Below are 17,887 nucleotides of genomic sequence, written 5' to 3' on the forward strand. Positions count from 1 at the left end.
CAGAAAGCAAGCAAGCAATTCGGTTTATGCTTTACGTAGCTCCCACTGCCTCACACCACAGTGGCCAGGCACGAGATCTCTGCACTAGGATGTGGAAGGACTTTATTTTTTTAAGTTAAAACAGCACCTAAAGTCCATCACAGAGCAACGTCTTAATGTCTCCAGAGCCCTTCCTCCAGAACAGACCTTCTGACAGGACTGTCACTGAGCTGGAAGACCCTGCACTCGGGCTGTTGCTGAGTATCACTGGGTTCGGAGAGTCTGGGAGCCATAGCTTGAAACCAAAGCAAAGCAACCCCCTCCCCCAGAAACTTGTTCCTTGGGAAATACTGTTGAATTTTCTCACAGGGTGTACTGTGTGCTCAGCTGAGGTGAACCGAAGAGATGGAAAGCTGCTGTGTTTGGGATGCAAACACCACTTGGAGCGCTTCAACCAAAACAAAAGCAATTTGAATTGAAGTGCGTTTAACCTCACTAATATTGCTGCTAGAGCTCAGCTGGCACAATTCTGCGTGAACTGAAGTCAGCCACCTGAGCACAGCCCATGGCACCCAAAAAGAAGCTGGCAAAACCAGTCTGTGTCAGGAGAACTCCCTGTGTACTCAGTGCTGTACTCCAACAGGCACGTAGGCATATAAACACGGTTCAGCTAGTGCTTGTTTTTGAGTCTTTAAAAAGTCTTTCACGATGAAAGTGAAGCCAAACTATAAAACTGCACTGTACCCTCACCCACAAACGAGGAGGAAAGCTTGAGACATAAATATATAAAATCCATTTCTGTTACTTCATTGCTGTTTCCTTTCCAGCTGACTGCTGCGTCCCTGAATAGAAGCGCTGGCTGGAGCCAAGAACACTGGATATTTGCTGGCACTTCGCCCTGAGGCCTCAGGGCAATGCTAAGGAGATACCACAAGCAGCAGAGTAATGCATGTGACATCAGCACAAACAAGGACATGTGATGTTTCTTTTAAGCCATTCCAGATTTAAAAACCCTAAAGAGTTCCCATAAAAGGATTTTTTTTCTCTTTAACTCTGCGGGTTCAAAGACTTTGTTTACATTATCTTAAACAAAACACTCCAGCCCTTTCCAGGAGACAAGGGAGGAATCTACAGGCTGTTAATACAACCTGAGCACTCTTATAAAGTTGTTTCTGACTGGTGGTAAGTGAGCTCAGGGAAGCTGCAGATACAGTCATGAGATGGATGAACAGCCACTGCCTTTCTCATGCTTCTTTTGCTCAAAGAACTGAGCAGAAACTGAGTAACTTCTTGCAGGGAGGCAGTAAAAAACAGAAAACTGGAAAGTTACTATAGAAGCTGCATTCCATTGGAGTGTGCGTTTGTGCTTTGCATGAGACTTGATTTGGTGGGGAAAACTGAGAGGACCTCTCCTGTTCTGCTGCTGCTACACGCTGATGTTACCTCTGCATAGCAGACCCTGGTTTCTAGCCGAGTGCTTGCCAGGAACAAAGGGAAGATCAGCAATGCGTAAATAGTCTAGTCAGCTACAATACATGTGGGGGAAGCAATTTTGCTTCAAAAACAGAGTGGAATTCCAGCCTCCACAACTTTTAAAAGCCCCATGGGAACACACTGTCTGAGAGCTTCAACTGTAACAAACCTTCTTGCCATGCAGCCATCACCTGATGAACGCTGCCATAACAATGGTAGTACATAAAAACAGAACTTATTACACAGGAAGAGGAGCAAACCAGCACATCTTCGCCTCCTGGCACTGTCTTATTGAACCATCTGTCTTATTACATGGTTCTGTCTGTAAAACCATGCAAACTATGCCAAGAGGGTGTAGCATAAACAGAACTGAGTCTTGTTTCACCCTGTGTAGGAGTAAAAAGCCTCTAGAATTACCATCCGCTCTGTGCTTAGCTCTTTCACAGGGATTTACCACCTCTCTGAATCACAAGACAACCACGCCGCAAAATCCCCCTTTGCACAAGCATCTGATACAACCAAGGGGCAGAACCAAACCTCTCCAGTTTTTCAAGCATCCTTCATCTCTTATCCATCTAAAAGCTAGCAATTCACTGCTCCCAGAGGTTAGCAAAGCACGGCCACTAACAAGCATTGCCAGCATTGCAGTCAGGAGAGATGGAAAGGCCAGGACTGCCTGCACCACGTAGCATTCGTGCAGGGGAAGCAACAAGAGGCCCTTATGAAAACTACCGCTCTGTGGCTGAAGCGTGCATGGCTGTATCAACACTCGTGTAATCTGCAAGGTTAAAAATAGCAGATTCAGTGACAGTTGCAGCAAGATTCTTCTCTCTATTCTCATCCCCACAGCAGCCCACCTCCTCCACCTGTTCCGGAGGTTTTTGTATGTCAGTGCACTCTCTTCGCTCTACAGAAAGGTAAATCTGTGTTCTAGCCACAATTTTAGTTGTTTCCAAGCCGAACTATAATAATGTAGAGGAAAAAAAGTATCTCTGCATTTGTAGTGTACCAAGTGAGACAGGTAAGTGCAGTTCCTGGCTCCGCTTCCCACTCGCCTTTCACACTGTACCAAGTGCAAGCAGTGCACTGACTGCCCTGCAACAGGGACTCTGCCTGTCTAGAAACCACCTTCCACAGCACAGACATAGTGTGAAAGCTGCCTTCAAACAGAATCTTTCAGTGACCTCCACAAAGAGGAGAATCCCCTATTTTTTTCATAAAGCACTTGCCTCACACGTGCTGGGGATGCATGGCAAGATCCATAGGCAATTCCAAGCTCTCTGCAACTCTGTTACAAGCACCTTTCTGTCCAACCAGTATTTTTTCTTGTTATGGCCCTTGCTGCGAAGTGGGTTATCAGACAGTTGGAGAGAGGAAAGGAACTCTGCTTGCAGACCAGGTCTCTGTGCCTGCCAGCACCAACACGTGTGAGGATCAAGCCTGGCAGCAGCTGTCAGGTTACCAAGAGCTGCACAGCACCTTGGGCTAACGAGATGGAAGGCAGGGAAAGGAGCGAAAGCATAGATACAAAAAAGCATCATAACAACACTAAATAGGTTCTTTGAATGCCAAATGCATGTGCATGGAACAAAGGCAAAGACTATTCCTGGAGCTTCCTGCTGTTACTGCTACAACAGCCTCGCTGAATTTTTTAGCAGATTTGGGTGGCTCTCCTAATACAAAGACAAAACAAGCTGAAGGGGAGCTAAAGCTCACAATGAACTTCTAAGGTCAAAACACTCAATTAATACTTTCTGCATTTTGGAGACAGTCAGGATGTTGCATACACTACTGTATCACCAAAAAAACCCAAAACCAAACGCAGCCACCACAGAACTGGATAAGCATTAGTTCTCAGTTCAGCCCCGTTCCTTATTCTGATGAGAGAAGAGGCTAAATTCAAAGCAGATTTTTCAATCTGCACCTCTACAATGTATGACCAACGTTTTGGTGGCCCCCTAACTGATGTGTTGACAGCTTCTTCACTAAAACCAGCACAAAACATGCCTTCAGTCTTATACACTGGGGCAAAGATTTGCTCTACCAGACACTAACCAAACTGTCCCACCTTGCAAGCCAGTTATCCTGGAAGTGGACTATAAAGCCTGACTTCGCGTCTCTCTTTGCCTTAAACATTTTGTGTGAAGGCTGCCCATTTGTGCATTTGTTTTGCGGTGCCAGCGACAAATAGTAGAGGTGGTGCAGCAGCAGAACCTCCCCAAGGACTGAGCTTGGGATATTGCCTGTGGGCCTCATCTGTGGCACCAGGTTCAGTAGAGTGGAGGTGCAGGAGTAAGCACCGCTCTCCTTCACCTGGCTGAGCTCAAGATCTGGAGCTGGCTGCTACAGGGGGAGGTGATGCAGTGGTGGGCCTGGACGCGAGCACATGGCTCATGGGTCTGGGGCGTGACACGGACTCATCCAGCAGGAATGCCCAGCAAGCAGAGGAGTGTCTCTGAGGAGGAAGGAGAACAGGCTGGGTGGGCTGCAGTAAATAGAGCTTCTTGTTGTGACTCCCCTCTCATCCCCCTGTTCATACCACACATCCCCCAGGATAACAAGGAATTCCTAATGCTGAATATCTTGTTGAGTTGGTTCTCACCACCGAGGTGTTCTCTTCCTATAGACTCGAGGAGCCAATGCCTCCACTCTTCCCCATCTCTGCTCACGCCCTCCCTCCATTACACAGTTCTGCGTTAAACAATCTCCAGTCAATCCAACTGCCAGAAATTCTCCACAGCATCATGGAAGGGAAAGAATGTGAAATTGAGGAATCACATGGCAGCTACACCTCCCCCTGCATATACCACCCACCCCCCTTGAACAACAAAACAACACTGCCTGTCATCTGAAACCAAAGCCAGAGCTCCAGCCAGAAAAGCTCTTTTCCTAAGAATCCCAGGCAGCTGAGGCCCTTAAGTGATTGTATCCCTTCTGTGGGCCTCCAACTAATTTCAATAACTGCAAGACGCACTATTTCCTTCCCAAAACCCAGTTTGGGAAGTATATCAAAGTAATAAAGACTGCATAACTCGAAGTACTGTACACAAAAGCCAGCAGAATTATTTTAACAATGCAACACTAAAAACTGCTGCCTGCTGCACTGAACACCCTCTGCTCCTGCGAGGCTTTGTACTGATTCCAGGGGTAGGCAAAGGGGTTTGTGTACTTCTTTCTGCGCTACAGGAAAGGAAACTGTTAGCAGGGGGATTCGTTTATCTCTGTATGATGAGCACTGTGACTGAAACCGCTGATCCAACACACCTTCAAACAAAGGAACCATACATTCATTTATCTGTACACTGACCTAAAGCTGAATTCCACAAAGTTTATGCACAGTGCATTGCAGCTCATCCTAAGCTCTTTCTCCCTTTATGCTCAACAGAATTACTTTAAACAGAGGAGACAAGATGTAGGCACAAAGTCCTCTGCTGTAGCAAGTGTCATTTAAGAGCATTCATTAAATCTAAATTTATTCAGGAACACAAGGATTGGGTTTTGTTTCCTTATTAGAGGACATAGCCCAAAGTGAGATTTTGACCACAAGCGAAGTTGTTTTCTGGCATGTCTAACTACTGTAACACACTGGATGGACAGACTGCTCAAGCAGCACCTCACATTACTACCACCACTCTTTAATAACCCCTCCTGGGGCAGACAGAGCAGAAAAGGACCTTGACGGGATCAGGAAGAATAAGCTGTGTGCTGAGAAGAGTGGTAACTGTGGACACTTACAGCATATCAGGACAATTGTCCGGTTTTTCCAGCAGACCTCCTTCCATCACAAAGCGGAGCACTTGTTCATTGGTCATGCCTTGGTAAGGCTGCTCCGCTAACGTTGCAATCTCCCAAAGTACAACACCAAAAGACCTGGAAAACAAATCAAAACTTTAGAAAGCCAAGAAATATTTACAAGGATATTTTTCTTACATGATGCTGAGCAGGTAGGTGTTCATGGGTTCTTTCTTTTACCAAAAAATTCCAATTGCTCAAAAACTATGCAGCTATAGCGATAGCTACATCACCTAGCATCAGAGACTGCTGACTTCAAACCTCTCTAGTCAATGTAGAGAAACAGGCTCTTCAGAATGATCTCTGTAAGAAAAGATTGGTAATATTGCATCTCCATTCTCCACACCATACTCTACAGCTCAGAGTTAGCCATGATTATAATCATTCAGTGGATCGACATGGCTTGTTTACATCAGTTCTATATAGAGCAATCAGTAAGAAGCCACCACAAGCTCTTTGTATTGACCAGAAGGCTCCTAACTCACGAGGCTTGCCTGGAGAATCAGCTTGCATCTCCTCTCCCTTTCCCACGGCTTTAAGTTCTGACCTTAGGTGCACTGGGAGGTGGCAAGAACAGTGCAGAGGGAAAGGGAAAGAGGCAGGTAAGGAAAAAAAAAAATCTAAAAAAATTGTATTCCTATCTCTGTACTTCCTGTACAGAGGACCTCAAGCTGGACAGACATCTGATAACTAAAGTCTGCATAAAGATACATGTGTGGCAGGGTGCGGGGAATCAAAACTTCTAAGCTGGTAGAGAAGATGCAGACATTGGTTATTTAAAGTGAGCTCGACAAGCAATCCCAAGCCACAGAGACAATAAGAAAAAAAATCTGTAGACTTAAAAGAGTAAGCTCAAAATCTTCATGTAACAGGTACCCCAATAGCAGATGGGAAGGAAATAATGCTGAATGGGATGCTCTCATTCCAGTGCAAGCTAGTTTTTATCACAAATACTCGAGTCACACAAATCCAATTTGAAAGCTGCATCTTCCCCTTACTGCTCTAGCAAGCCGAGAGCAAGACTACAAATGCTACCCACCGCACCTCTGCAATTTATCAGCCCTACCACTAAAAGCAAACAAACCCACCTCTATTCCCCCTGCACAAATCCACTTCTTGTGTAACACAATTATCCCTCTGCTTTGGTTTATTCAACATTCTAAGTCAAAGGTGAAAAGTAAGGATGAAGTCATTCAACAGAGCAGCAAGCAACAAAACCAAGTTTTGAAAAAGGCTTGGAAGAAATGCTCCAGCTTCTTGTACCAAGACCTTAATTTGTTGCTTCAGCCACAAAACATTTAAGCTCACAGGAGCAACTCATTTGGACCTTTTACAACAGGTATGTAACTATGTTCCTGAAACAGCTTCTAGCTCCTTCCAACTAACTACAGAATACAGCAGAGGTGAAAAAAGAAGCGTATCTAACAACAGGAATTGATTACTGCCGAAGAAACATAAACATTGTTATGTAATTGCGTGGTTCGGATGTTAAGTATTGACACTTTCTAAAAATACCTCCATTTAAAATTAGTTTATTGAGCAGACATAGCTCAAATTGTCTGCCCAGCACTAAAAAGTCATCTACTTTTAGAGCTGCTGCGCGAAGAAGGAAAATCTCAATACTGTCTTGTCTTGTGTGGCTAAAGTGCTGAGTCAAGCTCGCAGAAAAAAGCAGAGTTTCAATAGGGTATTGTTGTGAAAACAGGAGCCCAGTATTATTATCTGGTTATGGTAGAGCGGTTTTATCTTTCAGTTATCCACTGTATCTAAAACTGTTTGCATCTGGAGCCAGAAGCCAGACTTGCAATTGTTTGCCTTTCAGGGGAGGGAGGGACAGAGGGTCAACTCAACATTTTGGTGCCTTTGAAGCTACTTTGATCACTGCAGGAATAATGAGAACAAGTCTTGTGCACCTACGAGGCATATTATCGTAACAAATAAACTTAGGCTGCTCCTTCAAGGCAACTACCAGCTCTGAAAGAACACAAGATGCTGAGGACTTATTTATAGAAATACACCCTCACCCTGAACAGCAGTACATTAAAATGTTCTCCTAACCTAACTGCAACAAAAACAGTCTTGGCTAATTACCTCATCCTTCAGTCTGAAGAGCAATAAAAGGATGAATTGCTAAAATAAAGCTCCACCCTTCTAAATCTCCAGGCACTCTTCTTGCAGTTTGCCATTTCACCTTACAGCTTATAAATTTTGGACTCTGACCACTCGCAGAGTCTTGCCTTTCTGACGTTCTGGCTTCTAAAAGAGATCTCGAAGAACACAGAACCAGATGTCATAACTTCCTACCAAAAAGGCAGGAAAACAAATCTCAACATTTTTTACTGTTTGATGAAAATGAACAACCCCAAAACAGCCAAGCTACAAAGTTTGCAGGAAGCAACTTCAAATCTGAACCAATACAAGGACTCAGGTAATTTTTCCTAGGATGAAGTGAGCTCCAATGTACAGTGTTTGGTCTAAAAGTTATTGAGAAGTAAACTGGAGCGATTCTTTTAGCCGTATCAAATAGACAGTATTTTGTGATGGCGATAAGTCAAGCTCCACTACATTTGGAATTTGGATTGAAATTTCTGATTCTATAGTTGTGGATGCATGTGGCAAAAGCAAATGTGTACATGTTCTGAACAGACAGCGCATTCCTCACGTTGAACCAGTATTTTTGTACTTCAAAAGACAGTACACTTATGTGAACTAAATTCCACAATCAGTCACTTCTAATAATTAAGATGACAAACTATTCCAAGGAGGAACTGTCTAGAATCCTGAGAGCTGTGGACTTGCTCTCCACAAAGCAGTTTTTCCCCTCTCTATGCTTTAAAGTGAAAACCTGCAATATTTTACTCCTCTCCCTCTCCAACCATATAATCAGTAAGCTACTTTCCTTCATGTGATGTCTGGCTCGGCTATTTCACTCAAACTGCCCCGCTGATACAACTGCAATGCTGTTTGCTCAGCCCTGCTTTGGGCTGAATGAGTGCTGAACGCCCAATCTTGCTAATGTCGAAGGAAAACTCACATTTTTCCTGCAACAACTAAAGCACTAATTTACTTCTGGTGCTTGATTTGGCGTCACATCTATGGTTTGAAGGGTTTTGGGCCCCTCACTACAAAGAGGACATCGAGATGCTGGAGTGTGTCCAGAGAAGGGAAACAAAACTGGTGAAGTGTTTAGAGCACGAGCCTTATGAGGAATGGCTGAGGAATCAGGGGTTGTTTAGTCTGGACAAAAGGAGACTGAGGGGAGAGCTTATCGCTCCCTACATAAAAGGAGATTGTAGCGAGGTGGGGGTTGGTCTCTTCTCCCTGGTAGCAGTGACAGGACAAGGGGAAATGGCCTCAAGATGCACCAGAGGAGATTTAGGTTAGATATTAGGAGGAATTTCTTTACTGGAATGGTTGTCAAGCATTGGAATAGGCTGCCTAAGGAGGAGGTTGAGTCACCATCCCTTGAGATATTTAAAAGACAAGTAGATGTTGCACTTGGGAACTTAGTCTCGTGGCAGTCTTAATAGGTCTGCATGAATTGTTGGACTCAATGACCTTACAGGTCTTTTCCAAGCAAAACCATTCTGTAATTTTGCAATTCTATTTTTTTCGGTTGTAATTTGAGTTATGTTTAAACAATAACATCACTGAACAGTTACAAACTAAAAGGAAAGCGTGTGTGGAACAAGTGCAGTGCGTCACCGAAGCTGAACACCTCATCTGCTGGAGGCCGCTTTCAATGCAATGGCTGGAGACGATGGCTAGACTTAAAAGTTATTGTTGTGTGGCAAGAATGGGGAGGTGTGCCAGCTCTCCACTCCAGGCTCGTTCAGTTCTACATCTGGGGATTTTCTAGCACTATATTCCAAATTTCTGTCTACTTTGTGAAGCCATTACAAGTCCCAGAATTCTTTTACTGCAGGGGAACTGCCAAATGCATGCCTGCACTGTTCTGTAAGATAAATGGCTGATGCAGGGCTTCCCCTTCAACTCACAGTGCTTATTTTCATCTCTTTCCAAGTTGAGGGTTACCGGATTCATAAATAAGTTACTAGCCATATGCCAAAATTTTTTAAGCAACATTCTGGTGCTTTGCTTTTTCACTTGCTACATAATTCCTCTTCTGAACCTTTCAGTTGATGCTGGTGGCTGTGGACTACAATCCACTGACTCCAAAATCTTCAAGCTGTTTAACGAATATGCAATTTACTACTAAAACACCATTCCTACTGACTTCTAGACATTTGGAGGCCATCAGCTGCCAATTCTGTCAGGTCAGCCATAAAAACATTGTTAGGAAGGCAGGGAAACCATAAAAGACAGTAGAGGTTTTGTCAGTATACATTCACCTTCTGCCAAGTCCTCCCTACCTATCTGCAAAAGTTGGGGGGGGAGTGGTGTGTCTGGGGAATTGTTCCAGAGGATTATTTCTTCTAAGAAGTGTATTTTGAAATTTCCTGAATGCCTCTATTAATAACATCACAGATACAGCAACCAGGCAACGTGCTTCTAAAGAAAAACCTATTTCTGCATCTTGCGGTATATAAAACAAGCAAACAAGGCTCCAAATGGAGAAGGATATACACAAGAGAGATCTCCCAAGAAAAAAAAACCTGCTAGTGTACACAAACCATCTGCAGGAAAGTGGAGTTATTTACACAGGAGGTTTTGATAGAAAAGCAGGTCAGCACTATGAACCTTTCTATATTCTTGGCAACTTTTAATGCTTTTCTTCAAGGAGGGCAATTTGAAAAATGACAACTTGCTCTTCCAGGTGAAAGTAATGTTTTCACTGCACAACTGATTTTACAACCCACAGCAGGAAACATGCCGCCACCTCCAGTTTTGGAAATCCATTTAATCCTGCTCTCTCTGAAAGGAGAATTTAACCTCAAGAGTTCTTGGTCTTGCAATGGAAATATGAAATATAAAGCAAAATGCTTTACAGTGGAAAAAGAGTTACCTTTAAGGAGACAGGAGAAGCAGTTATACTTAACTATGCTAAGTCTACTAAAACAAGAGGCTAGAAAGACAAGGGGACAGTTATTCAGAGCCCTTTTTTTGTTACCAGACATCGGAGTGCGTTGTGAAGACTCCATCTTTCAGCGATTCTGGGGACATCCAACGGACAGGCAGCAAACCTTTCCCTCCTTTACGATAATAATCTGTCTCGTAGATATCTCTTGTCATGCCAAAATCTAGAAGGTATAAATGTTTTGAGTGTTCATGATGAAATGATAAACACTTACTACAACCCACTGTACGAATGATTTAAGTACCTTAGCATGAAAAGTCCTAGGTTTATGCTCAAGCTTTGCAGTAAGCTAAGTCTTCTGAATGTCATATAACTCACTCATCTGTTATCTGAATCCAAGGATTTTCTTTTTTTTAACAGTGTAAAGAGTTCTTTCAGTACTTAAAAATATTGTCTTAAATTGTGGAACCTCACATGTTGAGGGAAATGCTTCTCTCTCTTTGTCCTCTCTCCAAAGATAATTTCCAGTTCCTGTATAATATTGCATCTCAAATCCTACAGAGAATTAAGCTGTTCACTTGTAACTAACACAGACTGATATTAAAGACATGCTTCAGGTTACACGCATGTCCTTAGCTGTAAACACATAAGTGTGTGCAAGACTTGGATCTAATAATGCTCACCCTCCTGGCTGTAACTCAAACCTATTCCAGATTTTTTTTTCTGTACCATCAGTTTGACTCACAAAAACTGCTGGGTCTTGGACAAGCCTATTTAAGCCAGTAACTATGTTTTCAGACACTAACCAATAAGTTAATCAATCAAGTGGCATCGATCTCTTACTAATACTAAATACTGTCTGCTAATACAGCAGACCTAAGGCAAAATCCCTTTTATCAGTGCAGACCTGCAGTTGCCTCATTTTTTTCTGGGAAAAGCAGAGCAAACAGAGGACAGCATTCCTCCAGCTCTCAGTCGTTATTACCAGCTTTGGATGAGTGACCAACCACTGATGCTTCTTGTTCCTTGTCTGCTACGGACACTGGTACCCTCAGTGATTGTAACTAAAAATTCTCTTAAAAGATAATGCAAATACAAAACAGATATGTAACGAGCATAGGACAGTGCAGCATAAAGCTTCCTCCAAGACCTAAATGTGTTCCAGTCAAGATGGTCCTGAACTGTTTCTCCATGAAGGGGTTTTCAGTACAAGTAGACAAACGAGAGCAGGGCAGAACGTTTCACAAAATGCTTTCAGGGTAGCCATGTACCGTGTTAAAGGCAAGAAATGCACCATCTCTAGTTCAAAGAACTCTAAAACATGCTGGCAGAGGGAGGATTGAGAAAACTGGAAGGGGAAGGATTCAGGCTGGCTTCCCCCAAACCTGCAGAAAATGCATAAAATCCCTCAAAGATCTTATTTTCTAATTAACTGATTCAAAATGTAAATTTTTTTCTTTTTCCCAAATGACAGGATTACAAGCTACCAAAATAGCTGAGCTAAGCTCAGAGAAAAAGCATTAGTTTCCTACAGCAGAAGCCTGTTGCTATACATGTTATTTTAATGTGCACAGCTCAAAAACAGCCAGAAGCTTAAATTCACCCTCTCTAGAGAAAGGTCTGAAACAACTCATCTGACACTGTTTTGCAGGGATGGTGAAGAGGGGAAAAAAAAGTAGTGTTCTAGCAGAGGGAAAGCCATTCTGTTATCTGGAAAGCAGAACTCCACTTCAGACTGGAAAGCATCCAGCTGAAGTCAAGCCATACATTCCACTTCCAAATCTGATATGCTTTAAAAGAATACTAGAATTCTTACGCTTGAATCAATAAACAGTAGGTGGAATTATTTTTGCGCATCAACAGAGACACCACTGGGAACTGTACCATCCACCCAGATGCCTGCAGCATCTGCACCTCAGTGCTTCACTCGCTCTTTCAGCACCCTCCCTTCCCATCACATTATTTCCTTGCTGAAACAATAACAACTATTCTAATATTCTAAACAATAACAACTATTCTAAGAGCTTCAACTCAATGTTGACAGCTCCCAGGTCTTAAATCACAGCAAACCTTCATAAGGAATGTATTTGATTCTGCAGAAATTTAAACTGTAGCTAAGTTTTAAAAGGTCTTTCAAAAACTAAAATGCCTTCCAAGATGCTAATTTTTCAGGATGATGTTTTTGTTTGTGTAAAAAAGTCGAGAAGGTGCACCTCCAATTTTCACTGTGAAGTCTTCTGCCACCATGCAGTTTCTCGCAGCAAGGTCTCTGTGAACAAATTTGTTGGCATTGAGGTATGCCATCCCATCAGCGATCTCTCCCGCCATCTGAATCATCTTCTTCAGAGTTGGAGGTGCCTGGCCAGGATTATTCTGAGTAACATTAAGGAAACAGAACAGGTAAGGGGGAAAGAAAAAAGTTACTGTTTCTACATCAAATTGTAGCATGTAATTTTTTTTTTTAAAAGTCACATTATCACAATTCAGTCTGACACAACCCAAGCTTAACAAGAACTCATGATTAAGTACACCACAGCATCTGCCTAGTGGGAAAACTGGCCGTATCGAGCTGGGTTATAAACAGAACTCCCAAACAGCTCTTTTATAACAGGCCATTCTATTTTACAGAATACAAGTCAGAAAGGCTTTTTGGTATAGGGATGTAATCTTACACCTATGGAGTTTTAAACGTCCATCCTGCTGCCACACAAGTTCTGAGATACAAAGCAGAGGGCTTATTTTGAATGAGATATCTACTCTTTTACCACCTTTGCTTTGCTAAATGATTTCAATCCCTGTTCCCCAGTTCTCAATAACCAGACGTTGCTTGAATTACATCTATTTGCAAACAGGAGAAAAGCCTTACGGGACAATTTCTTCTAAAGAAAATCCACTCCTTAGCATCCATGGATATATGGCTTCTGCTGTTTTCAGTCTCATGGATGGAGTTCAAGTATTTATACACAATTGGTTATGTCCAACCATCCCTTACCCGTACGAATTTGTCTAGGCTTTACACCCCTTGGATAATCATTACTGAAGAATAACCAAATCAACAGCCTTATGTATTGAATTCTACTAATGACAAAGATCCTAAAGCACAAATGCATCAAAGTCACTGAACTTTATAACATCCCCACCCAGAGATTAAATGGTCCCTTACCCACCTTCCATGGAAAGCATTCATGTCCAGCCCCACCATCACTTGGAAAATATGCTATTTTATGTTGAGATAATGAGCCAAACCCACTACTTCCAGGCTCCCAAGAGATGAATACAAAACACGCCATGGGAGCCAAGAAGATATAACCAAGAAAGCCCAGAAGGACCAGTGTAAGTTCCTTCCACAGGAGGAAGAGACAAGTATGGGAGCTGCACGGTTAAATTATCAGTAAAGCCAGTGATCAGGCAAGCCCTCTATCCACATCTTATTGAAGCATCCTGCCTTCCTCCTTATTCTGGTCTTCGAAAGACTTTGCTCAACTCTCTACATTGCACAACAAAGACGACAGGGAATTTAGGCACAGGCCTAACACAGACTGCTTTGGAGTGCACCGGCATACAAAACAGAAAAGCCAAGTACAGAGCTCATTATTTTGGTAATTTGTATATGATGTCACTGTGTCTTTATGAAGTTTGTTGAATTCAACCAAAACTACTTAATATAACCTGAAGCATTACTTATAATAAATGCTAGTCAAGCCCTTAGTCCATAGTCCTACTGGTATGTTCTGTATCCAGTATGATTATTTTATATATCCAATCACTTAAGCAATCTGCTCTTGCTAACACAATGCCCTCCACTTATACCATGCTCATTCTCTTGTGCACATATTGTGCTCATGTTCTGTTCCTTTAAGTTATTCACATCAAAATTTCTAGATCAAGGGCAAAAGCTGCTGAGCTCATTTTCTACGTAGTCTGTTATGATTTCAGTGCTAAGTGACCTATGTGTCATCTTTATCCTTCAGCATCTGTATCATATGCAGCAAGTTTAGCTGCTAGACTGATGGCCTACCTATTAGAGTATGCACATTAGTCAAAATATTAGATTTTTAATTTACAGAGGCAACAATCAGGATATACAACATGAAACAACTAACATGCATGCTTCAACCAGGCATTTTTTTGTTTAATATCTTGATGAAAAACCAGATTTGACAAAGATTTAATCCAAATATGGAAAACAGGACTCAATAATACACAAGGAGGCCTGTTCCATGCAGTACACTGGGCTGTTTGCAAGAGCTACCTCCTGAAAAGAGGTGTTGATCACAGAGCAGCTCATGTTTTGTTCTGAGAGAAGGGCAAGAAAGGCTAATTGCCTGTGGCTTCCAACGTGACGCTGTTTCATTCAAGATGATTCTAACTGAAGAAATAAAAAAACATCCAGCTACTCATGACTCACCTCTGTGTCTGGCCTCAATGATCTCAGGTAACTTTTGAGGTCCCCACGTGTCATCAGCTCCATGATAACCAACGTAGGTTGGCCCTGAGAAACAACACCAAGCAGCCGAACCTGGAAGAGGAGAAACAAGCGTTCAGTTACCAATACAGCTAACTGAAGTGTAGTAATCCTTTATTCACGTTGACACATAGCCCCAAACACCCATGAACCTGTGGGAACTGTCTGAAAGTAGATTCGGTTCCCCTCTGACTCCTGTCTCACAGTAATACCATAAAGCTGTGCAGAGTTGAAGCTAAAATCCCAAGCTCCCGCTCCAGTCAGACAAGACATGCCCTGAACTCCCTCACGCCAATAAGCACCACAGCTGTATGAATCATAGCCTGCTTACATTTTCATGACTTACCACATGGTGACAATTGAACTCCTTCATCACCGAGGCCTCATTTAAGAACTCTATCCTCTCTCGCATGCTTGCAGATTCATTGACAGTCTTGATGGCCACTCTGGTCTCTGGCTCATCCTTCACAACTCCCTTGGCTATTCCCTCGTACACCATTCCAAAGGAGCCTTGCCCAAGCTCTCGACACATAGTGATCTTCTCACGCGGCACCTCCCATTCGTCTGGCACATACACTAAGGACAGAAAGAAGAGCCCATGATATTCCACTTCTGCAAGTGCTGCCATCACTCACTGCTCCACAAAGCCAACTGACCAAACAGTCTGACTATAAACAACATCAGACACAATGCTGAGACCTTGCACAACGTATGCAAATAGCTCATGGTCTTTCCCATATGGAGATGGGTAGATAATTGGCATATAAATAAATCTTAAAGAAATGTGGACATGAAGAGGCCTCCCTATAGTGCTGACATAATGGGAGAGAAATAAGGAACCACAAAGCACAAAGTCAGGTTGGGAAGAAGCTTGGATCAATACATTAGGCTTCAGCTTTTCTTGGGATCCTTGGTTTTCTAATTCTTCCAGACAGCATCAAACACACTCGATCATCTGTATCAGTTTAGTGTCTGCTGTATTCTCTATTAGCAGATTGATTTTATGACTAGAGGGAAACTGACTCTCTGATCTAGTAGGCTCTTTGCATGAAACCATTCTGATCACTTGCATACACACTGCTGCACCAGTAAAGGCAGAACTCGCGGCTGTTGCAAGTCTTTGATCTGAGGCAGAAGAGAGATCTCAGAAAGTGACTGCCAGGAGGGAGGACTGCCTCGGGCAAGAAGACATCTGAGCAGTCACTGGTGCTGCTGCCTATCAGTCACCAGAGGAAGGGGACGGTTGTGTCACATGCTCTGGATGGGTGAAATGGCAGAATGTAAAAATAGAGAATTATAGCATGAACATTGACAGACCTTTAACCCTAACAATGTCACAATAAACAATAAGGGTAGGAGACTCTGTTGCCACCCTGGCTAAAAGCATTAGCCTCCTGGGGGCTTTGAAAACACTATTCCTGCAAGAAGTCTACAGTAGTAACACCAAACTGAACCATAAACAGAAGAACTGATGCCTCAAGGAAATTCATCTGATGTTCTGATTTCCTCCTGGATTTGAAAAGCTCCACATGTACATAACCTGTATGGTACAGGCACATGGTCATTACAGACACTCACACCTTCAGGAGGAGCCGAGAATAAATTAATTATCTAGCACGTAGGGCTCCAGTGGGAACTTAGTTCCTATTTGTATTTTATTATTTTTCAAAGCAATCAATTTCACCAGAAAGCTGAATTCCCAGAGTTCTCCATTCCAAAGCCATCTCAGCACAGGGGCTTTCTGGAGATGCAGAGCTGAGGATCCCTAGACTGCCAAGCCTCATGTACCTCCTGCTGCTGCCCAGGGAGAGACAACACAAGAAACTGGAAATAGCAAAGTACAGGAAAATAAAATATATACAGAAAGCAAAACCAAAAAAGCACTCTGTTCTAGGAAGAGTCATTTTGTTTTAAAGAATCTTTATTTCCAGGACAGTTTTAAAGACTTGAGCATTATCCCCATTGTGGCTCCCACAGAAAATTGTAAGAAATTAAAGATGTACCCCAAAACCCCACACCTGACTTTAGAATTATAATTATTTCACTCTGTTAGAAGAGCATTCAGCACAAATATACCAGCTGGGATCTAAAAACTGTCCCAGTCTAACACCTCTAAATACTGTCATCACTAAATACATAAATCAGTTACAAATACCTCAGGTCAATTTGAAACTAGCTTTAAAAAACTGTTTCACCAGCTACAGAAAAACATTTATCTACACTCCAGATATTAAGAAGAACAAATACGGATGACATCAAACATCTGTGCTCATTTTAACACAAAATTTCTGCATGCGATATGCCTGGAAACGCATAATATTGCTTTTCTCTTTCTGGAACTGTGAAAATCTGTTGGATAGTTTTATTGGGATAGGAAGCGAGGAGATAGTGTTGTTTTTTTCCCCAAGTGTTACTATTTTCTAGAGGAGAAGTACTTGGAAACAAGCAGTGGATTTGCTCCAATAGGTCAGAAAAGGGCTTAAAAGTGCAAACATGAGAGATAATGAATACATTAATTTTTACTACATTCCAGTGATGACATCACCAGATGAGTAGGTGACTATCTTAAAGCAAACTGATGCATCCAAATCTACCTTAGCTGAATGAACTATGGGAAAACAATTCAATACCTCCTTGGTTTCAATGGACAGGTGACATTTATGTATTATCAATGATGGATTCCATGGCTGTGCTAACACAATGAAGAGCAAAAGCTGTTTTACAACATCCCTTTTAGAGTTTCGTACTTTTCAAAGTCATATACAGAATACAGGCACACCTCAGAGATACTGCAGGTTCAGTTCCACACCATCCCAACAGAGCAAACATCGCAATAAAGCGAGTCAAACAGATATTTTGGTTTCCCAGTGCACATAAAAGTTATGTTTTTATTAAAAGTTATTGTAGTCTTTTAAGTGTGCAATAGCATTATGTTTAAAAAGCCAATGTACATACTTACTTACATACTTCACTGCTAAAAAATGGTGCAATAAACCCAGCAATATCTGCAAAGCACAATAAAACAAGGTACGCTCGTCTATGAAAGTACCAGAAAGCACCAGAAGTGTAAAGGCCGCACTTACCATCTGAAGCGCTGAAGTACTCGGGGTTCACAGAAGCATAAAGCACTCCATTGCCCAGTCTGTCGCTGTTCCTGGTGAAATATTTTTTTTCTTATTTAATCTTTAAACCTAAGTAAA

General features: G+C 42.3%; 1 protein-coding gene across 2 annotated transcripts in view; it reads right to left on the bottom strand.

Moving 5' to 3' along the window:
* The window catches only part of IGF1R (insulin like growth factor 1 receptor), a 189,257-nt gene that overhangs the window by 8,687 nt on the left and 162,683 nt on the right, over nt 1-17,887 (bottom strand). For both annotated transcript variants that reach the window (XM_069867140.1, XM_069867139.1), the window contains exons 15-20: nt 17,771-17,841; nt 15,034-15,263; nt 14,631-14,741; nt 12,436-12,595; nt 10,316-10,445; nt 5,188-5,322 (exon numbers count right to left, since the gene is read on the bottom strand). In XM_069867140.1, the coding sequence (XP_069723241.1) occupies nt 5,188-5,322; nt 10,316-10,445; nt 12,436-12,595; nt 14,631-14,741; nt 15,034-15,263; nt 17,771-17,841 (837 nt within the window). The remainder of the gene's footprint in view (nt 1-5,187; nt 5,323-10,315; nt 10,446-12,435; nt 12,596-14,630; nt 14,742-15,033; nt 15,264-17,770; nt 17,842-17,887) is intronic.

The sequence above is a fragment of the Phaenicophaeus curvirostris genome, chromosome 12 (genome assembly GCF_032191515.1).
Source record: "Phaenicophaeus curvirostris isolate KB17595 chromosome 12, BPBGC_Pcur_1.0, whole genome shotgun sequence".
NCBI lineage: Eukaryota > Metazoa > Chordata > Aves > Cuculiformes > Cuculidae > Phaenicophaeus > Phaenicophaeus curvirostris.